This window comes from Pelodiscus sinensis, chromosome 3 (assembly GCF_052426305.1).
Source record: "Pelodiscus sinensis isolate ZL-2025 chromosome 3, ASM5242630v1, whole genome shotgun sequence".
Lineage (NCBI taxonomy): Eukaryota > Metazoa > Chordata > Testudines > Trionychidae > Pelodiscus > Pelodiscus sinensis.
The window spans coordinates 78,767,068-78,794,458 of NC_143054.1; the positions used below are offsets into that span (position 1 = coordinate 78,767,068).

General features: G+C 41.9%; 1 protein-coding gene across 1 annotated transcript in view; it reads right to left on the bottom strand.

Annotated features, from left to right (window-relative positions):
- Positions 1 to 11,307: 11,307 nt before the first annotated feature.
- Positions 11,308 to 27,391, bottom strand: part of SEC63 (SEC63 protein translocation regulator) — a 126,203-nt gene continuing 110,119 nt past the window's right edge. Inside the window, exons 18-21 of the mRNA XM_075923967.2 lie at positions 27,199 to 27,300; positions 22,018 to 22,116; positions 19,298 to 19,402; positions 11,308 to 12,410 (exon numbers count right to left, since the gene is read on the bottom strand). Of these exons, the coding sequence (XP_075780082.1) occupies positions 12,267 to 12,410; positions 19,298 to 19,402; positions 22,018 to 22,116; positions 27,199 to 27,300 (450 nt within the window). The 3' untranslated portion in view covers positions 11,308 to 12,266. The remainder of the gene's footprint in view (positions 12,411 to 19,297; positions 19,403 to 22,017; positions 22,117 to 27,198; positions 27,301 to 27,391) is intronic.

Below are 27,391 nucleotides of genomic sequence, written 5' to 3' on the forward strand. Positions count from 1 at the left end.
AAAGATTAATTGCTGTCATTCCTGAGTCTCCCAGTCCTACATGTGACCAGATGACCAGGCTTCTCTCTTAAAAGGTGCTAGAGTTTGAATAATATGGTTTAATTTTTTTACAATTAGCATTTAACAGTAAGTTCAGAAGTTGCTTATGCTGCCAAGTGGCCTCCAGGTACAGCTTAAGAGCGTAGGTTTTGACCTGTATCCAGCAGTTAGGCAGTTAGTGAGCTGACACTTCCACATATTAAACTGATGATCCGGATTGTTTTATTGTTTAAATTGTCCTTTCCGTCTCACTTATTTATATTCACTTGTCTCATCCCTTGTATTGACGGTAAATTCTTTGGTATCAGGCCAGACTTTTTAGAGGGGAAAGGATTGATGCCTGCTTGGGAGTTTCTAGGTACAATGGTAATAGACATCACAGTGCTATAAAGGCATGTAAGGAGTCACCTCTCTCATGGTACATTACTAGAGTTAAGGCTGGGGACAATTAAGCTTGCTTAACTTGAAAAACAAGGGGCGGCAGCAAGAGCATTTTCTGTGAGGGGCCCTAGAATTAGCTTCCTACCTGAATCGGAAATAACCAGACTCAACTTTCAGGACAGATCATTAATCCCACCTGTATAAAAGAAGTTCTGTGGAGGGCAGAGGGAATGGGCTGGGCATATGCGGCTGGTGTATGTAACTGCTACTGGCTGCCATGTTAATTCTTTTTAATGCATTAGGAAGGTAGGTGATATTTAAAGATTTTAAATATCTCTATTTTAAAGATTTTATTTTAAAGAGTTATTGGCAGGGAATCCAGAGCCTGCATACATGCACGTACAGGAGCAACTTCCCATCTTTTTAGTGACCCCAATCTTGGAACTATTGAGCCTGCTAAAGAGAAACGATAAACCATACATCTAAGAGAAAACCTTATGTAGAAGTTAACTATATGTAATGTGGTTGGCCAGTCAGTGAAATGTTAGGATTTATGAATACAAGCTCCAACTGTGTGTGTGGTACATGCATGTGACTACATACAGTACACAGGAGCCAGCTTTAGATACACTACTAACAGCTAGAGTTTCAAGAGCTGTATGTATATATGTACATATATCTAGCTATTATATAGTAGCCAAGTAAGCCACATGGAGTTTCGAGAGAAAATAGTTGGATAAAGAACCCTCATCTCAATACAGGTTGAACCTCTCTAATCCAGCAACATCCATGAATTTAGTTGGCTGGATGTCCATTTTTCATGGGTGTGGCCAAATTTCCCAAGATTCAGTGAAGCTTGTTTACAGCTACCAAACTTGGCTGTCGGTGTTCTGTACTGTTATTTAGCTCTAATTTATCCTTAAATGTCTTTTATGAGCCCTGTAAGCAGTGGAAGTGTTGGTAATGGCGCTAGACAATATTGACCTCTCGTGCTTCAACAAGTTCTCTGGTACGGCACCAGTCTGGTACTGAGTGTACTGGATTAGAGAGGTTCAAACTTTAATAGGCAGAAACCTGCTGATAGTTAAGTCCATCAGTTCATTCCAGGAAGCAATGAACAGAACACATTGCAGAATATATAAACTTGTTTGAACTTATGTGCACACGCGCACATTTGGTTCACACAGTTCCGAGTTTTGAATGGACTCAAATGACAAAGAAAACAAAGCAGAAAATACCAAAGACTTTAATTTTGAAACATGTTGCTTGTCTCAAGTGATTGATAGCTTGCCGTAAAATCTGTCATGTCACATCTACAGCCAGTGGATAGTGCATTATTTTTCATCCTTTATAACCTATTCTCATCTAACTTGATTTACATACTGTAATTACTGAAACTTTGCCCAATTTGAATATAAATGATGGTACTGCACATGCATAAATTAATACATCCAAAAGATACAGTTGAGATATATGAACAAAAGACTGTGCAGGAGAAAAATAAAAGGCCAAAGTGAACATACTGCCCAGTCATGTACTGCTCTCTCTCCTAAGTTTACTCCTGGCTATCAAAGAAGTTAGTGAAGATAATGAGACTACTGATAAGTAAGGACCGGATATACATACATACATGCCTGCATAAAAATGGAAGTTGCAGGAGGGCATTTGCTCTGCTATACATGTTTTAAATTGAGAGTCCTTGTGATGCACCAGTAAATGCAGGTAAGCAGAAGCATGGTTTGCACAAACTTCTCCTCACTTTATGATCAGCACCTTCAAACTTCCAGATGGTTTGGGAAGAATCTAGTATACTACCTGGTCTATTGCTTCTTTATAATTAAACAGATTTCTCCTCCAAGTGCCTAAGGTCTTGTAACATATACACAACAATATGAGTGTGACCTCAGAATGTACAGGAATGGAAGTCTCCAAACATTTAAGTTTGTGGATACCGTTAATAGGTCTTGAAACTACAGTGTTAATAGTGTAGCTATCTGAAGCTGGTTCCTGTGTGCTATATTGCTATGCACACACCTCCACACAGAAAATTGGAGCTTATATTCACAAATCCTAACATACTTCTCACTGACTGGCCATCCGCATTACACAAAGTTCATAGGCCAAAATCACAACCAGTATACGATGGTGTTGATTTCACTAGACTTGCACATGCAAATTTAGTGGTGAATTTGGCCCAGTGGTACTTCATAAAAAGAGTTAAACCTATCAATGAGCCATAAGTCTCAACACCACCAAAGCCATTCTATTTTGTAAAATCCTGGTCCCTCAGCCTCTTAGTTCTAAATATCATGAAGGTTCATATCCTGCTTCAGCTGGAAAGATACTAACTTCTGTGCAGAGTGCCCATCATAAATAGAACTCTATATTTGTTTATGATTCTGTTGGCATTGGTTCAATAAAATAATCAGGATAAAATCTTAGTCTGAAATAAATGAAAGTAAAAATTCTCAGAGTTGCAGTCACAAGACTCAACCCAGAATTCCCTTTAATTTAAGGACCTGATCCTGCACCCATTCTGTATGCAGGACTCCTCAGGATCATTCCCCAAAATGTAGACAGGAATCTATGCTACCACTTAGTCATGTGTCTGATTCTCCCAGGAAGTCAGCTCCCTTGTTTTCAGAGAATGCAAACAGGTTCATTTTTTAAAAATTAACAAAGATGAAAGAATTGTCCATAATGCTCTGTAGAACACGCTCTGTTCCATTACAGTTGTCATGATTGGCATTAAAGCTTATTTTTCCATTTAATTTTTAGTAAAGTGAAAAAAGACCATATTAAGTAAACCCGTTAATATAATCATTTCACACATTGATTAAAAAAATTAAATTGTCTCACTTCTGTATGCATAACTCTCCGATAAAAAGCAGAGCTCTTTAACAGCTTTGACCAATCACACGAATATAATTATTAATTTCATTATTGCAAATAGTCAAATATACATACCTGAAGGAAAATAAACTTATTTGAGCATTTAACTGAATGCTCAAGTTCCAGCAACATTAGCAGCAGATTATTCACACACGCACATACATATATATATACATATATATATATATATATATATATATATATATATATATATATATATATATATATATATATATGGTACACTACTGTAACTAATCGACACAAGTTCAATGTAAACGTAAGAGTGCAAACATTATACCTATCATACATAACTCTTTTCTACTTATTCTTTAAATATATTAATTCCCCAGCTCAGCAAATGCAATTAAGTATGTGCTTAAATCCTTTGCTGATTAGGGATGAATTGAAACCAGTTTTAAAAGTTAAGCAAATGCTTAAATGCTTTACTAAATCATTATGTATTTTAATAAAAAGTAAGATTTCCTCTATCACAGTCCCTGTCAAGCTTCTATTAGTTATCCCAGAATTTTGAATCTATCAATATTTTAAAGATTAATACAGCTTTATATAAATTAAAAACTGAACAGTCCACTGTTCTTCAGAAAGGTAGACCGTCACCAACTAGATACTCCGGGTACATTACACTTCATGGTTCTAAAAGTAGAGTTGTCAGTTTAGAAACATTAAATATTCAAAGATTTGTATGTTTCTTTTAATCTTGAAGTATATATTAATAAACCTCAAACACTCGTAAGTTAAATAAATATCACCAGTATTTAATGCATTAATGTAAGAAAAACTCAAAGTGATGTACATGTACAAAGACCATAGTGAGTCAGTGGGAAAAGTAAGAGGAAACAAAACCTCAGGAGTCCTGCCTTTTGATTCCCTGTTGTAAAACAAAACAGTCTTCCTTTTACAGCAGACATTTATAATTACCTTCCAGCTGACACATATTTTTGTAAATGCTGCATCTCTGGTTATTAACTTTAAAATGGGTTAAACTTCAATAATATGTAGTTTTATCAGGACACAGAATGGCCACCAAGAAGTTGTGAGAATGGTTATATCTGCAGTTTTTAGAGCTATGGGAATACACACAAGTAAATACTTGTATCACCATCATAACATACTTCTGCCATTCCGCAAATTAATTCAAAATTTAATTCAAATATGTACTTACTGTATTTGACATTTATATATACACACTAGGTTTGGGCTTTACAATTACACCTTTTTATGCAATACCCCCAAAAAGGTGGTTTGAAAGGTGGTCATTTTTAAAAACAAATTTAGCCTGCTAGGATTTTACTACTTCTTACACTAACTAGAATTACAATTCAAACTGATCTGTTCGAAGGATAATTTAAATGCGCACTTCTAGTTACTTTACCACAACCTAAAGATGAAGTTAAAATTTTAAAAAGTGTATCATCCTGTACCTAAAAAGGAATAAATCTGCCAGAACTAAAAATTTTATAGGTATCTTCTAAATAACAGGAAAATTATTTCCCATACAGAAATTTATGCACCTGTCTCCCCCTGCTGGAATCAGATCAGGAACTACATTTTAAGTAGCTTTTAAAAAAAGAAGAAAAGCTATTAATTTAGGATTTTGTTTTTCTGTTTTAATGAATTTGGATGTTTAAAAGTTTTATCATTTTAGTATAAAGTAGATTTTAATTGCTAAGAAACAGGCTCTGCCTTCTCATTGCGGAGGCACTAAAGAAATATATTTTACTATAAAAATGTTTATCATATCTGTTTTGATATTAGATTTTTAAATTTGTTTAGCACTGAAACTAAGACATTTTAGTATAAAGAACAAGCAGATTACCCTTTACTCCTATATATACTTTACCACGACTAAACTGGGATTCATGTGTAATTGAGGGCTGTATTCAATGCTATACAGGCAGTCCCCGGGTTACGTACAAGATAGGGACTGTAGGTTTGTTCTTAAGTTGAATCTGTATGTAAGTCGGAACTGGCGTCCAGATTCAGCCGCTGCTGAAACTGATCAGTTTCAACAGCAGCTGAATCTGGACGCCAGTTCTGACTTACATACAGATTCAACTTAAGAACCCCAGGCATCCCCAAGTCAGCTGCTGCTGAAACTGATCAGGGGCTTCCTGTAGTCAGCCACTGGTCAGTTTCAGCAGCGGCTGACTTGGGGACGCCTGGGGCAGAGCAGCTGGGGTGCTGCTGGGTTGGTCCAGTAGCGCCGCCGCTCCTCGGCGCTACTGGACCAACCCAGCAGCACCCAAGCTGCTCTGCCCCAGGCGTCCTGATTCAGCCGCTGCTGAATCTGACCAGCAGTGGCTGAATCAGGACGCCTGGGGCAGAACAGCTGGGGTGCTGCCCGGTTGGTCCAGTAGCGCCCAGAGCGGCGCTACGGGACCAACTGGCAGCGCCCCAGCTGCTGTACCACAGGTGTCCGGAGCAAAGCCATGGAGCACGGGGGCAGCGGGACAGCCCAGACGCACCGTGGCTGTCCTGCTGCCCTCGGGCTCCGTGGCTTTGCTCTGCTTTGCTCCCCGTCCCCCTGGTCTGCAGACCAGGGGGACGGGGAGCAAAGCGGCGGAACACGCGGGCAGCGGACAGCCCAGACGCGGACAGCATGCTCCACGGCTTTGCTCTGCTTTGCCCCCCGTCCCCCTGGTCTGCAGACCAGGGCGATGGGGGGGGGGCAAAGCAGAGCCAAGCCGCGGAGGACGCGGCCAGCTGACAGCCCAGACGCTCCGCGGCTTGGCTCTGCTTGGCTCTGCTTCCCCCCCCCCCCCCGTCCCCCTGGTCTGCAGACCAGGGGGACGGGGGAGGGGGGCAAAGCAGAGCCAAGCCTGGGAGTGCGTGGGCAGCGGACAGCCCTGTCCGCTGCCCACGTGTTCCGCCGCTTTGCTTCCTCTCCCTGGTCTGCTGGAGACCAGGGAGAGGAACGGCCCCGTTCGTAACTGCGGATCTGACGTAAGTCGGATCCGCTTAACTCGGGGACTGCCTGTACTCCAATTGGCAATTTAGTCATAACTAGTGAAAACTCATTTTAAATGTGTTTGGTCACTGAATGGTGTGATGTTCCATGGTGAACTACATCCTGTGCAAAATGACAGTGCAAGTTCTTCTCCAGCAATAAACCCTTCATTGTAGATAACCAGGAAGCCTGCAAGTTGAACATTCATGCAAAATGGGAGAAACGCTGCAATTCAAGTGCACAGGAAGGAGATAAAGATGGATCTGTGACAGCTAACCATAGTCTGTACCAGCCATGGAAGCATTCAGAAGATCCATGTTTCCTTGTATCCAGTAGCCTTAACTAACTGGACAAGTGTGCCATTTGAGGCATTTCACTAAAAATCCTGCTGGCTTTAACTAGTTTATCTTCCAATATGAACATATGACTTGATTAAAAACCAACTGAAATCAATAGGGATCTACATGAATGAAAATGGCAACAGACCCATATTGAACAATATGGATTGGAGATTAGGGATATTAAAATGCATTTAAGTAATCATACAACAGCTGAAAATTTGACATGAACTGCTGCCTCATACACAATCAGCAGCATTGGAGGGGAGGGGGAAGTGGAGGGCGGTTGGAGGTGGGAGCCAGCTTTTAAGCCAGCTCCACACCCATACTAACTCTCTCATGCCTACCCCCGTCTGCTGCTGCCTCTATATCAGAGGCAGCAGCATGTAGGGAAGAGGGGGCTGCATGTAACATAAGAACATAAAAATGGCCATACTGGGTCAGACCAAAGGTCCATCTAGCCCCATAGCCTGTCTGTCAACAGTGGCCAACACCAAGTGCCCCGGATGGGGTGGACCGAAGACAATGATCAAGTGATTTGTCTCGTGCCATCCATATCCAGCCTCTGACGGAGGCCAGGGACACCATTCCTACCCCCTGGCTAATAGCCTTTTATGGACCTAATCTCCATGAATTTATCTAGCTTCTCTTTAAACTCTGTTATAGTTCTAGCCTTCTCAGCCTCCTCTGGCAAGGAGTTCCACAGGTTGACTATGTGCTGTGTGAAGAACTTTCGCTTATTAATTCTTGAACCTGCTACCTATTATTTCATTTAGTGTCCTCTAGTCCTTATATTATGGGAACTAATTAATAACTTTTCTTTATTCACCTTCTCCACACCACTCATGATTTTATATACTTATAATATCCCCCCTCAGTCTCCTCTTTTCCAGACTGAAAAGTCCCAGTCACTTTAGCCTCTCTTCATATGTAACCTGTTCCAAACCCCTAATCATTTTAGTTGCCCTTTTCTGAACCCTTTCCAGGGCCAAAATATCTTTTTTGAGGTGAGGAGACCAAATCTGTACACAGTACTCAGGATGTGGGCGTACCATAGTTTTATACAGGGGCAGTAAGATATTGTGTCTTATTTTCTATCCCTTTCTTAATTCCTAACATCCTATTTGCCTTTTTGACTGCCGCACGTTAATTAATGAGCCCCAGTACACATCAGGGATGGGCAACCAGGAATTGTGGGTAGGCTGCATGAGTGGCCTTCCTTCAACTCGGGCCACAGCAACCCTTGGCCCACTGGGGTTCCACCTGTGGCCATGCGGCTCTGCTGTCTGCCCTTCCTCCCTCAAGAGCCTATCGTGCACTGGAATCCCACTCCCCCACCCTCTCAGCACTTCTGGAGTGCGCAAATCACCTGATTCATGCTTTGTCCCTGCTCCTCCCTCTTCCTCCCAGAGCTGGAACACCACAAACAGCTGCTTCACAGTGTTCCAGCTCTGTGAAGGAGGGAGAGGAGTGGGGATGGAACACGAACCTATTTGTGGCTCCTCCAAAGTGCTGGGAGGGAGGGAGGGAGAGGAGCAGCAAGTGAGAAGCTTCAGTGCCTCGATGCATGAGAGGTGCATGGGAGAGTAGGGCAGTGAGAAGGTTCACAGGCTGCAGATGGAGCTCTAGTGGGCCACATGTGACTTGTGGGCTTCAGGCTGCCCACCACTGGTTTACAGTTACACTTTCACATCCGTATTGCTGATCAGTGCTTTTAACTTCTCAAATGCTATTTTATACTTCTTCCCACTCATTTTTTTCAGCAGTTACCTGAAAGACTTATATTCCAAATCTGTCTTCTAAAACTTCTTCACACCTTGACCATCGGTTGTTTGCTCTGCATTAGTTATCAAATTATCTTTGATGTATATACATTTAGACCAATATTTTACTTAAAGACAACTTTAGGTATAAGAACATAAGAACGGCCGTACTGGGTCAGACCAAAGGTCCATCTAGCTCAGTATCCTGTCTACCAACAGTGGCCAGCACCAGGTGCCCCAGAGAGGGTGGACCGAAGACAATGATCAAGCGATTTGTCTCCTGCCATCCCTCTCCAGCCTCTGACAAACAGAGGCCAACAACACCATTTTATCCCCTGGCTAATAGCCTTTTATGGACCTAACCTCCATGAAATTATCTAGCTTCTCTTTAAACTCTATTATAGTCCCAGCCTTCACAGCCTCCTCTGGCAAGGAGATCCACAGGTTGACTACACGCTGTGTGAAGAAGAACTTTCTTTTATTAGTTTTAAACCTGCTCCCCATTAATTTCATTTGGTGTCCTCTAGTTCTTCTATTTAGACGTGCATTACTTTATACTTATCCACATTAAATTTCATTTGCCCTTTTGTTGCCCAATCACTCAGTTTGGTGAAATCTTTTTGGAGTCCCTCACAGTCTGCTTCTGTCTTGACTATCCTAAACAGTTTGGTATCATCCGCAAACTTTACTACCTCACTGCTTACCCCTTTCTCCAGATCATTTATGAATAAGTTGAAAAGGCTCGGCCCCAGGACTGACCCTCGGGGTACACCACTAGTTACCCCTCTCCAATCTGAAAATTTACCATTTAATCCTACCCTTTGTTTCCTGTCTTTTAACCAGTTCTCAATCCAAGAAAGGACCTTCCCTCTTATCCCATGACAATGTAATTTACACAAGAGCCTTTGGTGAGGGACCTTGTCAAAGGCTTTCTGAAAATCTAAGTATACTATATCTACTGGATCCCCCTTGTCCACATGTTTGTTAACCCCTTCAAAGAACTCTAACAGATTAGTAAGAAATGATTTCCCTTTACAGAAACCATGTTGACTTTTGTCCAACAAATTATGTTCTTCTACATGCTTCACAATTTTATTCTTTACTATTGTTTCGACTAATTTGCCCAGTACTGAAGTTAGACTTACCGGTCTGTAATTGCCAGGATCGCCTCTACAGCCCTTTTTAAATATTGGTGTCACGTTGGCTACCTTCCAGTCATTAGGTACAGAAGCCAATTTAAAGGATAGGTTACAAACCACAGATAATAGCTCAGAAATTTCCCATTTGAGTTCTTTTAGAACCCTTGGATGAATGCCATCCGGTCCCGGAGATTTGTTAACATTAAGTTTTTCTATTTGTTCCAAAACCTCCTCTAATGACACTTCAATCCAGGACAGTTCCTCAGATTCATCACCCACAAAGGACGGTGCAGATTCAGGAATCTCCCCAACGTCCTCAGCCGTGAAGACTGAAGCAAAGAAATCATTTAGTTTCTCTGCAATGGCTTTATCGTCCTTGATTGCTCCTTTTATAGCTCGATCATCTAGGGGACCCACAGTTTTTTTAGCAGGCTTCCTGCTTCTAATGTACTTAAAAACATTTTATTTCTTTTTGAGTTTTTGGCTAGCTGTTCCTCAAAATCTTTTTTTGCTATTCTTATTACATTTTTACACTTGATTTGACATTAGACTATTCTCTTACAAATACAGAATTAACCTGGGATGTAGGTTTTACTTTCCAAGTAAACCTAATTCTTCCATATTATCAAATTTAAGCATGTATGTTTGGTGGCTGGATCAGAGTTCAATGATACATTTTCTCTTAATCCAGTCTTTTCTCCTGTGTGCTTTAGCCTTGCAAGACTTTTAAAAGTAGGGAAATGATTTTCAAAAGTGCTTAGCATATAGTAAGTTCCTAGAGTCAAACTCTAAAGTTCCTACACGTTAGCACTAATGAACAATGTTATCTGGCATCCCAGATTCTCCAAACCACCTCCTGCATTAAGCACAAAGAAAAGTTACAGTAAATTGGTTTTTGTTTCCAGATTCAGTAAATATAACTGCATTAAAGTTTACCATTTTTATTTTACTTATTTGATATAGTACATCTGATTGCTCTTCCTTTCTGATTCCTTACAATAGTGGGAAGTTTGCTGCACAGTTCAGATTACTGGATTTTCTAGAAAAGAATTATGATATCACCTATTTGCATTATGAAGCAGACAAATTAATCCCAATCCATACAAACTAAAATGTACAAGGAATGTTTATATATGACAAAGGACAAGCCATTTAAACTATTTTCAGACAAGTGTCCAATCTTCATACTTACCTGCTAAGAACCACCACACTGATGCTGCTACATAAGTAATTGACTGTTTTTCTGTATGAAGTGCTATCCCCCAGAAGTATTTTAAGAGATACTATATTCACATTTAGGACATTTTCAAATTTTATTTGTGAATATTGCAATTACAAAAGAATATATTAACGTAAATTTGCAGTTAAAAGGAACAACCCTTTTTAATAAACAAGGTCACAAATCAAGTGAGTAACTATTTTGGTCTTTCGGTTGGTTTCCAAAGGGTGGAAATTTTCCTTTAAGATAAATTTGTGCGTGCTACAATATATATTATGGTGCTGGAAGTCTCTTAGTCTTTCAACACTTAGTAACAGAAACATATTGGTTTTTATATGATTGACATTTGTAATTACTTTTATACAGCTAGTTCCTTTATTAGTTATATTGGGGTGAGAAAGTTATAAGCACCTTACATGGCTGCTGAGGTAGCATGTATTTCTGCACAGCTCAAGCAGAGTGCCTCACTTCTTAAGTAAATATTTGCTTAGAAAATAAAGTATGTGTCCACATATTAATGACCCTGTTCAGTCTATGGCAAGGGTAAAAAAGAAAGGGATGCACACTATTACAAATGCAGAGTCATCAAATTTTGTCCAATTTATTGTTAGGAATTCAAAACTGATACAAAACATGCCTCTTTTGCACACTGTTTTATTTTTATTTAAAAGTTTTCTGACAGTGTCAGGTAGATAAGACTTAAGAATGTATTTAAACTTTAAGAGTGAACCTTTTACAAAAGGTATTACATATAATCTATAAACCTCATGTAACATATGGTTCCACACTCATTTTTAGACATAATTTATCAAAAGAATCAGATGCCACACTGATCTTCTGAAATACAGGCTTAAAAATGTTTTAAGCCATTAACAACATTTTATGACCTTGACCAGAAAAGCTTATAATCTGCATGATAATTCTGGGCAATGAAGAAAAGGCAGTGGAGTCCCAAAAAGCAGCCCCCAAGACTACGTGGAATGTGCCCAGAGGTATGATGACCAAAAAAGAAAAATGGAAGTTTTAAAGCTATGATTTGAGCTGTATCACTGCAAAATATCATTTGAGTATCACAGAATTGAAAAAGATCAGAATTTAAGCAGACAATTTCAATCAACAGAGACTTGAGATGTAACTCATACTTAAATGTCCTCTAAAATAAATTCCTAATGCAGAAAAATTGATTTCAAGGTTGCTCCTGGTAACAGTACCTTTTATTTTATTGGACCCTAAATTGATCAGATAATATGAAATTTATAATAAAAAAGATTTTATTTTCAATTGAAATAAATGCATCATCCTGCACTTAATGGCTGTAACAAGCCATAAGCATCTTCCAGGTTGTAATGATCATAACCCATTTGTTTGACCTTCACTGAGAAGTTACATAATGCATTTACACTTGGTAAAGAGAAACTAAACTCAGCCTTCTCAATGTTGCCACACTGTTTCTCATTTATTGTACAATTCCACAGTCAAATCACAAGTTTGCAGTGTGTAAATGTTGTAGTTAATTAATTGTACTGTTTAATCATCATCCTCTTCCTCCTCCTCTTCTTCCTCAAAGCTATCTTCAAAGCCTTCACTATCTTCCTGGTCCTCATCACCCTCTATTGCTGCATCCCATTGTGGATGATTTTCTGGCACTGGTTTAGCTTCATGAACTTCCAGCTGCACAGAGTGGTTGGGCAGAGAGAATTTGGGGGAGGGGGGAGGAAGAGAGAGAGAAAGGTGATTGAAAGAGATACATGAAAAATCCATTAGACAAGTATTAAAATGATCATAGGCTTCTTATGCCACACAAAATTGTAAACAAGTTTGCTTTGGGGTGTGCAGTGTGTTAGAATTTCTGATTGCTTTTGTGTGTCTACATTTTGAAAAATAAAAACCAGTTAACAGTTCAGTTTCCGTAAGTGGTGTTTTTGAAAATGTGTTGTTCATGTCCATTCAACACAGGTGTGTGTGCTCACCACATGTACCAGTGCTGGATGATTTTTCCCTGAGCAAAATCTGTAGGGAACCAGCTCCAGCACCCCCTGAAGTGGTGTGCACATGCCACATTAACAGGGCACTGCCTGACTCTCACCCGCCTCAGTTCCTTCTTGCTGGAGACTCTGACAGAGGTGGCAGGCAGGTCACGAGCAACACATTTTGAACACCAGTTACAGAAACTGGTAACTTTTATTTTTTGAATGCTTGCTCATAGCCATTCAAGGTAGGTAATGCCAAGCAGTATCCTTGGACACGGGTTTAAGGACATGCCGATAGCAATGCAGCTCCACCAAACCCAGCATCATCCCTGGCCTGATATGTGATGCTGTAGAGGGACAGGAAATTATGTATTGAATGCTGCAGCTTTGCAGATGTCTTGGATGGGGATGTGAGCTTGGAAGGCTGCTCAAGAGCCTGCTCCCTGGCAGAGTGCGCTCTCACCAGCAGCAGCAGTTATGAGCTGACAGGGGCACAACAAGAGGTCCAGATGGAAGAGGTTATCCAGTTACAGATCCTCTATTTGGACACCGGGATAGCTTTCATCCTTTTGGCAGATGCGATCGAAAGCTGTGATGATCTATGAAGGGACTCTGATTCAGGCAAAAAGGCAAGAGCCCTCCTGATGTCTAGGGCATAGATTCGCTTTTCCTCATTGGTCTTATGAGGGTTAGGGCAAAAGACCAGGAGGGAGATGTCTTGACCCACGTAGAATGCGAAAACCACCTTGGGAGGGAATGCTGGGTGAGACTGGAGCTGCCCTATGACCTTAAAGACAACAGCATAAAGTGGCTCTGATATCAAGGCACACAGTTCAGACATCTTCTAGATGCTATTGCTAAAACAAAGATGCTACTTTCCATGACAGATGCAAGAGGGAGCAGGAGGCCATGGATTTAAAGGGCAGCCCCGTCAGCCAGGAGAAGACCAGGTTAAGATCCCCCTGGTGGAAGAGAGCTTGAAACTGTAGGAAGAGTCTCTTAAGGCCTTTCAAAAACTTGACTGTCATGCCATGTGAAAACACTAATTGGTCTTGAATCGGAGGATGGAAGGCTGAAATTGCAGTCAAGTGTACCCTGACTGAAGCCTGCAGTAGCCCTGATGCTTCATAGAATCCTAGGACTGGAAGGAACCTCAAGAGGTCATCGAGTCCGGTCCCCTGCCCTCATGGCAGGACTAGGCACTGTTTAGATCATCCTGATAGATGTCTATCCAACCTGTTCTTAAATTCCACAACCTCCCCAGTCAATTTATTCCAGTGTGTACCCACTCTGACAGTTTTTCCTAATGTCCAACCTAAACCTCCCTGGCTACAATTTAAGCCCATTACTTCTTATCCTATCATCAGAGGCCAAGGAGAACAATTTTTCTCCCTCCTCCTTGTAACTCCCTTTTAGATACTTGAAAACTGCTATGTCCCCTCTCAATCTTCTCTTTTCTAAATTAAACAAGCTCAATTCTTTCAGATAGAGGAGGTAGTCCAAAATAGTTTGTAACTGGACTTCAGAGGGGGGAAACCTTTTTCTCTGCAGTAAACACCAAGAAGCTATGCCAACCCTGGCCATTGAGACTCTTTTCTTCAGTACCCCAAAGAGGGTGTTAGTAGATTCCTCCAGCTCCTCATCCTTGAGATTTAAACTGGAGGCCACCCATTTCAGAAAGTCTTGGTCTACCCTGGCATTGTCCTGCGGGACAACACGAAGCGCTGCCAAAATGGCCTCACACAGGGACAAGGAGGAGGATGCTTCAGTAAATGGGGGGGAGGGGGACAAAAGGTTGCTGTGATATCTCTTCCTCAACTGGTGGGTACTAGGCTGGGAGGCCTCTGGTGCAAGTGGCTTGTCTAAAGGAGGTGGACACAGAGTGGCATCTGGGGCAGTAGAGGGAACCCCCATGGGTTTGATAGACAACTGGGCAGGCCAGGGGGTCTGAGACCAAGGCATAGATTGCAGTCCTGTTCGCGGTAGCACTCATTAAGGCAACAATGGCAGTACCATGGCATGGGCTGGCAGAAGAGAGCAGGACTTGGATACACAGCTCATGGATCTGAATCTGCCAGATAACCATGGTAGATGATCGGGCACTAACTTCCGCGTGGTACCAACTGCTCCTGGTCAAGGCTGAGCAAGTTAACTGAGGGGGGCATGTAGAAAGATGTTCTGGTGTCTGACTGTGCTTCAATAACCTGTGCCATAGGGGTGTGGGCAACTGGTGATGAGCAGTGCCGAGATCCAAAACAGGATTAAATTAATCTCTTTTTCATTCTTCGTTTGTGGCTGGAAAGATTTACAAATTTAGCACTTGTCACTAATATGGGCTTCTCCCAAGCACCGTAAACATATGGGTCAATGATGGACATAGGCATGTGACACACACCTTAAAGCTGGAGCAAAATGCAGGACAATGTAGCACTTTAAAGACTAACAAGATGGTTTATTAGATGATGAGCTTTCGTGGGCCAGACCCACCTTCCTCAGATCAAATAGTGGAAGAAAATAGTCACAACCATACATACCAAAGGATACAATTGTATCCTTTGGTATGTATGGTTGTGACTATTTTCTTCCACTATTTGATCTGAGGAAGGTGGGTCTGGCCCACGAAAGCTCATCATCTAATAAACCATCTTGTTAGTCTTTAAAGTGCTACATTGTCCTGCATTTTGCTTCAGCTACCCCAGACTAACACGGCTACATTTCTATCACCTTAAAGCTGGAGGGAGAGAAGGGCAGGCATGCCCTGTCCCGAGGCAATGCCCCTAAGGGACTTACTAATACTACCAACCTACTAATTAACTACTAAGGGGGAAACTATTTACAAGTAAAACAACTATTAACAACAAGAAAAGTGATAGCAAGGGCTGCAACACTGCAGTTCCAAGCACTGCCACTGAGGGCAAGAAAGAACTGAGAGGATAGGAGGTCTGGCAGTGCCCTATATAGTGCGGCATGTGCACGCCACTCCCAGGGGCAATGGAGTCAGTCCCCTCTGGATACTGCTGAGGGAAAATCTCACGGCACCAGTGCATGTGGCGAGCATATGCATCTAAGCACTTGAAAAAGAATACTCTTAATGATCTTAATTGTGGGGCAAACCTCCAACGACAAAAACACACTTGTATATTTAAATACATATACAAGCTTATCTGAGACTAGGTAGCTAATAAAATGAAATTGCTGGTATTTCCTGAAAAAAAATTATTGTGATTCAGAACAATGTTTTAAATGTGTGAGAGTCTCTATAAGCATTTCTATATCAGGCAAAAGCGATGAGGAGTCCTGTGGCACCTTATAGACTAACTGAAGTGTAGGAGCATAAGCTTTCGTGGGCAAAGACCCACTTCGTCAGATGCATGTAGTGGAAATTTCCAGAGGCAGGAATAAATATGCAGGCCAGGATCAGGCTGGAGATGACCAGGTGGATCCAATCAAGGAGGATGAGGCCCACTTCTAGCAGCTGATCTGGAGGTGTGAATTCCAAGAGAATAGAAGCTGCTTTTGTAGTTAGCAAGCCATTCACAGTCTTTGTTTAATCCAGAGTTGATTGTGTCAAACTTAAAGATGAACTTGCACAAGTACAAACTGATATCATCTTTCTCTCCAAATGCAAACGGATGGACATTATACCAAATGGACTGAAGGTGAAAAATCCATTGCTATCTACATACTGCACAGACTACAGTGAGAGATTATGCCATATACTATCCAAAAAACTGAGGAACCACCTGATCAGCATCCTGTACAGCAAACAGGAAAACATCAAAAAAGAGCTCTCCAATCTGGAGTCTCTCATAAAACACCAACCTTCTGCACAAATGGACTTTACTAAAACAAGACAGGAGATCTACATTACACACTTCACTTCTCTACAGAGGAAAAAGGACTGTAAGCTGTCTAAAATCCTACCTGCCACATGGGGCCACAACAATGGTACCCCTAACTCACCCAGCAATATCGTCAATCTCTCCAACTACACACTCAGCTCGGCAGAAGAATCTGTTCTATCTCGGGGACTCTCTTTTTGCCCCGCCACCCCCACTAACATGATACAGTTCTGCGGTGATCTGGAAGCCTACTTTCGCCGTCTCCGTCTCAAGGAATACTTCCAACACGACACTGAACAGTGCACTGACACACAGATACCTTCCCACCAACAGCACAAGAAGAAGAACTCCACATGGACCCCTCCTGAGGGCCGAAATGGCAGTCTGGACCTCTACATAGAATGCTTCCGCCGACGTGCACAGGCAGAAATTGTGGAAAAACAGCATCGCTTGCCTGGTAACCTCAGTCGTGCAGAACGCAATGCCATCCACAGCCTCCGGAACAACTCTGACATTATAATCAAAGAGGCTGACAAAGGAGGTGCTGTTGTCATCATGAACAGGCCTGACTACCTAAAGGAGGCTGCCAGACAACTCTCCAATACCAAATTCTACAGGCCACTTTCCTCAGATCCCACTAAGGAATATACTAAGAAACTGCACCATCTGCTCAGGACACTCCCCAAACAAACACAGGAACAAATCGACACACCTTTAGAGCCCCGACCAGGGTTGTTCTATCTATTACCCAAGATCCACAAACCTGGAAATCCCGGACGCCCCATCATCTCGGGCATTGGCACTCTTACTGAAGGACTGTCTGGCTATGTGGACTCTCTGCTCAGACCCTACGCCACCAGCACTCCCAGTTACCTTCGTGACACTACGGATTTCCTGAGAAAACTACAATGCATAGGTGATCTTCCAGAAAACACCATCCTAGCCACCATGGATGTAGAGGCTCTCTACACAAACATCCCACATGCAGATGGAGTACAAGCTGTCAGGAACAGTATTCCTGATGATGCCACAGCACAACTGGTGGCTGAACTCTGTGAATTTATCCTCACACACAACTATTTCAGATTTGGTGACAACATATACCTCCAGACCAGTGGCACTGCTATGGGCACCCGCATGGCCCCACAATACGCCAACATTTTTATGGCTGACCTGGAACAACGCTTCCTCAGCTCTTGTCCACTTACACCCCTTCTCTACCTACGCTACATCGATGACATCTTCATCATCTGGACCCATGGGAAGGAGACTCTGGAAGAATTTCACCATGATTTCAACAGCTTCCACCCCACCATCAACCTCAGCATGGACCAATCTACACGGGAGGTCCATTTCCTGGACACCACGATACAAATAAGTGACGGTCATATCAATACCACCCTATACAGAAAACCTACCGACCGCTATACTTACCTGCATGCCTCCAGTTTCCATCCCGGACACACCACACGATCCATTGTTTACAGCCAAGCACTGAGGTACAACCGCATATGCTCCAACCCCTCAGACAGAGACCTACACCTACAAGACCTTCAACAAGCATTCTGTAAACTGCGATACCCACACGAGGAAGTGAGGAGACAGATTGACAGAGCCAGACGTGTACCCAGAAGCCTCCTGCTACGGGACAAGCCCAAGAAAGAAACCAACAGAACACCACTGGCCATCACCTACAGTCCCCAGCTAAAACCTCTCCAACGCATCATTAGTGATCTTCAGCCCATCCTGGACAATGACCCCTCGCTCTCACAGGCCTTGGGAGGTAGGCCGGTCCTTGCCCACAGACAACCCGCCAACCTGAAGCATATTCTCACCAGCAACTACACACCGCACCATAATAACTCGAACTCAGGAACCAATCCTTGCAACAAACCTCGGTGCCAACTCTGCCCACATATATACACCAGCAACACCATCACAGGACCTAACCAGATCAGCCATACTGTCACTGGTACATTCTCCTGCACATCCACCAACGTAATATATGCCATCATGTGCCAACAATGCCCCACTGCTATATACATCGGCCAAACAGGACAGTCCCTACGTAAAAGAATCAATGGACACAAATCTGATATTAGGAATGGCAACATACAAAAACCTGTAGGGGAACACTTCAATCTTCCTGGACAACAATTGCAGATCTAAAAGTAGCTATCCTGCAGCAAAAAAACTTCAGGACCAGACTTCAAAGAGAAACTGCTGAGCTTCATCTTTAAGTTTGACACAATCAACTCTGGATTAAACAAAGACTGTGAATGGCTTGCTAACTACAAAAGCAGCTTCTATTCTCTTGGAATTCACACCTCCAGATCAGCTGCTAGAAGTGGGCCTCATCCTCCTTGATTGGATCCACCTGGTCATCTCCAGCCTGATCCTGGCCTGCATATTTATTCCTGCCTCTGGAAATTTCCACTACATGCATCTGACGAAGTGGGTCTTTGCCCACGAAAGCTTATGCTCCTACACTTCAGTTAGTCTATAAGGTGCCACAGGACTCCTCATCGCTTCTGTAGATTCAGACTAACACGGCTACCCCTCTGATATATCAGGCAAGTAATTTACAAGAAAGAATTGTTCAGATTTGAGGTGTTAGTCTTAGAACTGTTGAATCCAAAGCTGAAAGACAGTGTTTTCATCCTGCCTCACTTCTGCACAGCTATGTGTACACTGACACTGGTATGAGGTGATTTTCAGCAAGAAATCTATCAGAGTTAATTATCACCTTCAATGGTTTAACCTGGTCCAAACCCATAAATGAATCCGATCTTAAATAAAGAGTGTACTGGTAATTTCCGGGTTTGCTTGGTGCAGGAAACTTCAGTTCTACCTGAAAAACACAATTAATTCAAAGTGTTTTTATTCTGAGCAAACCTTCCAAGGATGTGTGTGAACAACTTACAATTGTCTTCTGTACTTTAACATGGAGTACATATCACAAAATAATAGTGAAGGATTTTTAGTTAAGTTATTTAAGAGTGCTACTTTGTCTAAAGGTCACAGAATAGTAAAATAGCCACAACTTGGTACCAAAGAGAAGGGATATCTAAGCACAATTGCTGGAACAAAGGATTAACTTTATCACTACATCATATTTTTACTGTATGTTGTCCTGGAAATTGTTTAAAAGTTACATGAAAAAAGTTATTTCATACTTCAGAAGGTTAAAAAAAAGGATAATTTTAGAGATTAAATAGCTAGTCTGTGGAACGTATTTCATGTACCTTATCACTACTGCCATATCATGCTGTAGTTTAATTAGCAATATAGTTAATAAGTAAAAATGCAGCACTTATTTTTTGTTTGCAAAGTAAAAGGATTAAATATTCAGTAGGATGTTAACAGGGAGGAATTAATACAATTTTAAGTGATGAAAGAAATTTTTACAATTTTACTTTAAGAACTAAAAAGCAATTGTCACTTGCTGCCACGTGACAAGTAGTTATTTATGTGGCAATGGTAATTTGCTCAGAAATCCCAGAAAAACAAAGTAAATTGCTAAAAATAAACAATGAACTACATGTAACTGCTTAAGTTGCGCATGATTTTTACATTTAATACCTAGCTTTGCCTTTGCTAGTTAGTATTATTCAACAAACTTGAAAAATCTCATCTGAGAAGAAACAGGAAGTTTTATATCCAATAATAAAATAAAATCTAGTTGAAGGAACAAAGTTCTGTGAAATCTGTAGGAGGGACTGATGTAAGTAATAAAAGATACTTCATTTTCAGAAATACTTTATCCGATTTCAATTATTATTAAATTAACCTATGTAGCATGACAAAATAACAGAAGCTAAACATGCTCTTTTCTTATCTTAAAAATCAGCTCAAACCTAGCACTGGAGTGCCCACCACTCTGCTGACTGATGTAAAAAAAACCTCACAGATAAATTACTGTATTTACATAAGAACGGCCATACTGGGTCAGACCAAAGGTCCATCTAGCCCAGTATCCTGTCTGACAGTGGCCAATATCAGATGCCCCAGAGGGAGTGAACAGAATAGGGAATCATCAAGCAATCCCTCTCCCGTCATCATCCATTCCCAGCCTCTGACAGAGGCTAAGAACACCATTCCTACCAATCCTGGCTAATAGCCATTGATGGATCTAACCTTCATGAATTTATAGTTTTTTCTTGAACTCTGTTAAAGTCCTGGTCTTCACACCCTCCTCTGGCAAGGAGTTCCACAGGCTGACCATGCACTGTGTGAAGAAAAGCTTCCTTTTGTCTTAAACCTGCTACCTATTAATTTTATTTGGTGATGCCTAGTTTTTATGTTACAGAAACAAGTAAATAGCTTTTCCTTATTCACTTTTTCCACATCAATCACAATTTTATAGGCCTCTATCATTTCCCCCTTTAGTCTCCTCTTTTCTAAGATGAAAAGTCCCAGACATTTTAATCTCACTTCATATGTGACCTGTTCCAAATCCCTAATCATTTTTGTTGCCCTTCTCTGAACCTTTTCAAATGCCAATATATCTTTTTTGAGATGAGGCGACCACATCTGTACACAGTATTCAAGATGTGGGCTTACCATGGTTTCATATAGAGGCAATAAGATATTCTCTGTCTTATTCTCTATCTCTTTTGTAACGATTCCTAATATCCTGTTTGCTTTTTTGACTTCCACTGCACACTGAGTGGATGTCTTCAGAGTACTATCCACAATGACTCCAAGATCTCTCTTGATTAGTTGTAGCCAAATTAGTCCCCATCATATTGTATGTATTGTTGGGATTATTTTTTCCAATGTGCATTTCTTTACATTTATCAACATTAAATTTTATTTGTCATTTTGTTGCCCAATCACTTAGCTTGATGAGATCTTTTTGAAGCTCTTTACAATCTGCTTTGGTCTTAACTATCTTGATCAGTTTCTATTACACCAATTCTTTTCATGTAACAATTTTATTTTATAAAACTGTAACCTCCCAAGAAAAATGTTCCAACTTTAAAATTATCCACAAAAGTATACCATTAATAATAAAACATTGTGAACTGTCAAGATCCAAACCCAAGTGTTGATACTGGTGAATTAGTAATCTCTGTTGCACAGAGAAATTAATCACTATTAGTTGTCCTAAATTTATTGCAAAGCTATCTAAGAATATAAATCCTGCTCGCCGTCAACTTTTCATGATAAAATCACTCACCTTTCTCTCTATCCAAAATGGAGGTTGAAAAAGCCAGAATAAAACTGTCTAAAAGTTATTCCCCTCCATGAAGCTTTAAAGTAATACAAGATCCTTGCCTATTTCTGTTACAGATGGAGACAAACTATATCCAGTCTCTCTCTCAGAAAAACAGATTATGAAACATAGTATTACAATTCAGAACATGCTATGTAATTATACACCTGTTTCATATAAATCACTACAAAGTATTCTATAAATATTTAATATTAAGTATTTGACACACAGATCTACAAATTCTTTACCTCTTCTCTGTCTTTCAGGGTACACACATGATATGGCATAGATATTAATGTCTGATCCTTCCGATCTGCAATATATAGCCACCACCATTCTTGTTTTTCCTGTGGGGGAAAAAATGAACAACTAGGAAGTAGAGGTAACATTTTGTAAGGCCAGGTATACCACAATGATTTATAATAATGCGGATACAACAGTATAACAGTATATATTGCACACTGAAGAGGAAGAGGTTACTGAGACCTGGTCTACACTTAAAATTGGATTGACCTAGCTACATCAGTCAGCGCTATTAAAAATTAAAATTCATGATCATATTACCATTTTAAATCATTTTCAATAGCGAAGAAGAATTGTATACAGAAAAAAATGTGTTTAAGTTTAAGAATAATCAATATTAAGGTAGAATCACTCAAGATTATTTGATCTAGATTTTGCTGATGACATTGCTCTTCTACATAAAAGTGCTGAAGGACTTGCACAAATGAAGTTAAACAAATGATGGAGAAGGTAGAACTGCAACTCAATGTAAAGAAATGTAAAACCATGATAACTAGAGATATGGATTTAAACATCAAAGCTGACAATGAACAACGAGAGAGGGTAGATGGATTCAAATATTTTGGAAGCACAATAAGCCAAGATGGTACATGCTCTGAGGAAATAAAGAGTAAGGATTGGCAAAGTGAACGCAGCCTTCGGAAAACTTAGGAAAATTTGCAAACTTAGTATCATATCCTTACATACAAAACTAAGCATTTAGTCAGAAACCTGGCAACTTAAGAAGACAGATGCTCAGAAGTTAGATGCATTTCATCATAAGTGGTTGCGGAGAATATTAGGAGTAAACTATGAGGAAAGAAAAAGAAACAATAAAAACAAACAATTTTGTGGACAGGGCTTTTAACTCAACAATGATTCTGCTGTGCTAGCATTTTTGAATTCCTTAAGAGCAAATAAAATACAGGACTATGTAGCACTTTGAAGACTAACAAGATGGTTTATTAGATGATGAGCTTTCGTGGGCCAGACCCACTTCCTCAGATCAAATAGTGGAAGAAAAGAGTCACAACCATATATACCAAAGGATACAATTTAAAAAAATGAACACACATGAAAAGGACAAATCACATTTCAGAACAGAAGGGGGATGCGGGGGGGGGGGGGGGGGGAGGGAGAAGGTAAATGTCTGTGAGTTAATGATATTAGAGGTGATAATTGGGGAAGCTATCTTTGTAATGGGTAAGGTAGTTGGTGTCGAATTTTAGAATGAATGACAGTTCGGAGGATTCCCTTTCAAGTGCAGATTTGAAAGTCTTCTGGAGTAGGATGCAGGTGATTAGGTCGTTGAGATAGTGTCCTTTCTGGTTGAAATGGCAAGAAACTGTTTTTTCTTTGTGATCCTGTCTAATGTCTGTTTTGTGGGCATTGATCCTTTGGCGAAGTGTCTGAGACGTTTGTCCAATGTACATAGCAGACGGACACTTTCGGCACATGATAGCATAAATTATATTTCTGGATGCACAGGAATATGTATTCTTGATCTTATAACTCACTTGGTTAGGCCCAACAATGGTATCAGCAGAGTGAATATGTGGACAAAGCTGGCAATGGGGTTTGTTGCAAGGGAAGGTACCAGGGTTGGTATTAGTGTGGTATGTCCTGTGGTTGTTGGTAAGAATCATCTTGAGGTTAGGTGGTTGTCTATAGGAGACTATGGGTCTGTCTCCCAGAGCTTCTTGGAGTTTAGTATCCTGTTCCAGTATAGGCTGTAATTTATTGATAATGTGTTGGACAGGTTTAAGTTGGGGGCTGTAGGTGATGACAAGTGGTGTTCTATTGTTGGTTTTCTTGGGTCTGTCTTGTAGTAGATGGTTTCTAGGTATTCCTTTGGCTCTTTCAATTTGCTCTTTTATTTCTCCGGGTGGGTAGTTGAGGTTAAGAGCAAATGGTCCCTATGATGACAATTTATTAAGGGACCATAGAAAGACACATTTTTGGAAACTGAATTCTTTGTTCAAGCTCTACTAATTGAAAATAAGTTTTCAAAAAAAGCATGTGGATGAGTCGTTATACCAGGGGTTCTCAAATTGGGGGCTGTGATCCCCCACAAGAGCTTGCAATGTTACAGTAAACTTCCGATAATCCAGCACCTTTAGGACCCAGGGGGTGCCGGATTATCAAATATGCCGGACTATCAGAAGGTGGGGACCTATGAGGGGTCTGGGGTGTGTGGAGGGAGATGCCACCCCAGACCTATCATAGCTCCCCCTTCCGATAGTCCGGCTCTGTCCCAGGCATCCCTGATTCAGCTGCTGCTGGTCAGTTTCAGCAGTGGCTGACTTGGGGACGCCTGCGGCAGACCAGCTGGGGTGCTGCCGGGTTGGTCCATTAACGCCGCCCCTAAGCGCTGCGGGACCAACCCGGCAGCACACCGGCTGCTCTGCTCCAGGTGTCCCCAAGAGCAGCTGGGGTGTTGCCGGGTTGGTCCCGCAGCCCCGAGGGGCAGTGTTACGGGACCAACCCGGCAGCACCCCAGCTGCTCTGCCTCCGGCTTTCCCAATTCAGCTGCTGGTCAGTTTCAGCAGCAGCTGAATCGGGGAAACTGGGCGCAGAGCAGCTCCAATTGTCCGGCTGTCCGAGCACTTCCAGGTTCCTGATGGTGCTGGACCAACAGGAGTGCCGGAGCATTGGATGCCGAACTAATGAAGTTTTACTGTATTATGTTAGGGGTTGCAAGCTGTCAACCTCCACCAAACTGTGCTTCACCTCTAATATTTATAATAATGTTAAATGTAAAAACGTATATTTTTAATTAGAGGGGATTGCATTCAGAAGTTTGCTGTAGAATGAGGTCACCAATGCAAAAGTTTGAGTATCACTGCCTTGTACTCATAAGCTCTGCTGTGTAGGGGTGTATTGTGCCCTCAGTAGTTGTAACAGAATACAGCAATAAGTGGAAAAAGGACAGAGCCTCACAGTGCATCATCCCAAGCCCCTACCCTAACTTGGTTGTAGATCTCTGATGATGTGCTTGACAGACTTTAGCTGGGGGCTGTAGATTCCATCTAGGACACATCACACAATCTATTGTCTACAGCCAAGCTCTAAGATACAACCATACTTGCTCCAATCCCTCAGACAGATACAAACACCTTCAAACAGACACAATCCCTCAGTCAGACACACACACACCTTCAAGATATTTATCCAGCCTTCTTAAAATTACAATACCCACTTGGGGAAGTGAAGAAACTGATAGAGCCAGGTGGGTACCAAGAAGTCATCTACTACAGGACAGGCCCAACAAGGAAGGTAACAGAATACCACTGGCCATCACATACAGCCCTCAGCTAAAACCTCTCCAGCACATCATCAGTGATCTACACTAGTGATGGACAACCTAAGCTAGTGAACGGGCCGCATGAGTGGCCCTCCATCTCCATGGGCTGCAAGACTACTAACATTATATGTGCCATTAAGTGCCAGCAATGCCCCTCTGCCATGTATATTGGCCAAACCGGACAGTCTCTACACAAAAGAATAAATGGATGAAAATCAGATATCAAGAACGGTAACACAAAAACCAGTAGGAGAACACTTCAGTCTCCTTGGACACTCAAGTAACAAATTTAAAAGTAGCCAACCTTTAACAAAAGGACTTTAAAAACAGACTTCAAAGAGACACTGTAGAGCTATAATTTATTTGATAAAGTAACTTTCCTTCTTTTCATGTGCTAGCATATTTATGCCTGTCTCTAATTTATACTCCATGCATGTGATAAAGTGGGTTTCTGTGCACAAAAGCTTATTCCCAAATAAATCTGTTAATCTCCAAAGTGACACAGGACTCCTCGTTGTTTGTGCAGCTACAGACTAACTCAGCTACTCCTCTGATACTAGTACACAACATAGATTCTCTCAAAACTGCCAGGGGTGAGGCCTGAAATCACAGTACATGCATGTTGCTTAGGTAGATGCTCTGCATGACAACCTGAGCTATCCAGCTGAAGATATGGGGTTTGGGTGCAGGAGGGTGCTCTGGGCTGGGATGGAGGGGTTCAGAGGGTGGGAGTGGGGATCAGGAATGGGGAAGGGTTTTGAGGAATGGGAGCGGTGCAGGCTCCAAGTGGCACTTATCTCAAGCAGCTGCAGGAACCAGCAACAGCTCCCTCCCCATTAAGCACCTATGCGAGGCACAGCCATCTGCAGGCTCTACAACCTCCACAGCTCCCATTGGCCAATTTGAGTTCCAGTGCCAGCAGTTGGGCTGGAGGTAGTGTGCGGCCCTCCCTGGCTGCTCCTGCTCCCAGAAGCCAGGCAGACCCACAATATGTACAGAGCTGGACAAACCCCTGACCTCACTTCCTGGCAGAAGCTTGAAGGTCTGAGTAGCTGTTCTAGGCCCCGCAGGCTGTAGTTTGCCCACCCCTGTTCTAGCAGAACAACTGCTCTGGTATAACGTTCTATAAAGAGAAATGGGAAGGAGAGAGGGGTTATGAGAAGAAACCCTCCAAGAAGAACTCTCAGCAGCCGATCCTGACAGATACGGTTTTGTGACCAAAACAAGCGGCAGCTCAACTGGAGCTTTCAACAAAGAAGTTGATAGTGGAAGTTACATCCTTCTGCTCATTAGGGCCTTGAGAACCCATACATAAAAGTTTGAGAATCCTATGAAAAATTCAGTTTTCAAAAAAGCTATGCCAGAAGCAATTTTTTTTGGAAGACATCATCAGACAAGCCAGCAATTTTACAACTCATAAAATAGCAATTTTTAAATTAGAATTTTAACTTCCAGTATCTAAAGTATTAGGTTAGATCAGTGGTCCCCAACGCGGTGCCCGCGGGCGCCATGGCGCCCACTGGGGCATTTGTGTGCGCCCGCCGACAACCTGGGCCGGCTCGCCCCCGGCGCATGGGAGGTGCCGGCCCCAGGCGCGCGACATGCACTGGCGCTGGGTGCGCGGCGCTCGGGCAGCCATAGCCCCGGGGCACTTGCGGGCGCCGGGTGCAAGGGAATCCCCGTCCCCTGGAGTGCCCCCGGACGCGCGGCCCTGCCCCCGGCACGAGTGGCCCCACCCCCCGGGCACCCGGGAGCCTCTAAAGGTTGGGGACTACTGAGTTAGATATTTTAGTTGCATTATTTCCCCTTTGTTACAGATCTAATAAAGTTCGCTATTGCTGACCTCAGGAAAGTAAAGGCTGTAAACAGGATGTGTTATCTTTGATTTGGTTTCCAGAAGGGCTCGCTCCTTCCTCTGTATACTTTGCTGTAATTCTTGCCATTCCTGTTGAAGACAACAAAGACTTAAAGAACTACTTTCATCATCTTTTCTCCTATTAAAAATGAAATCTCAGCACATCACAAATAGCACACAG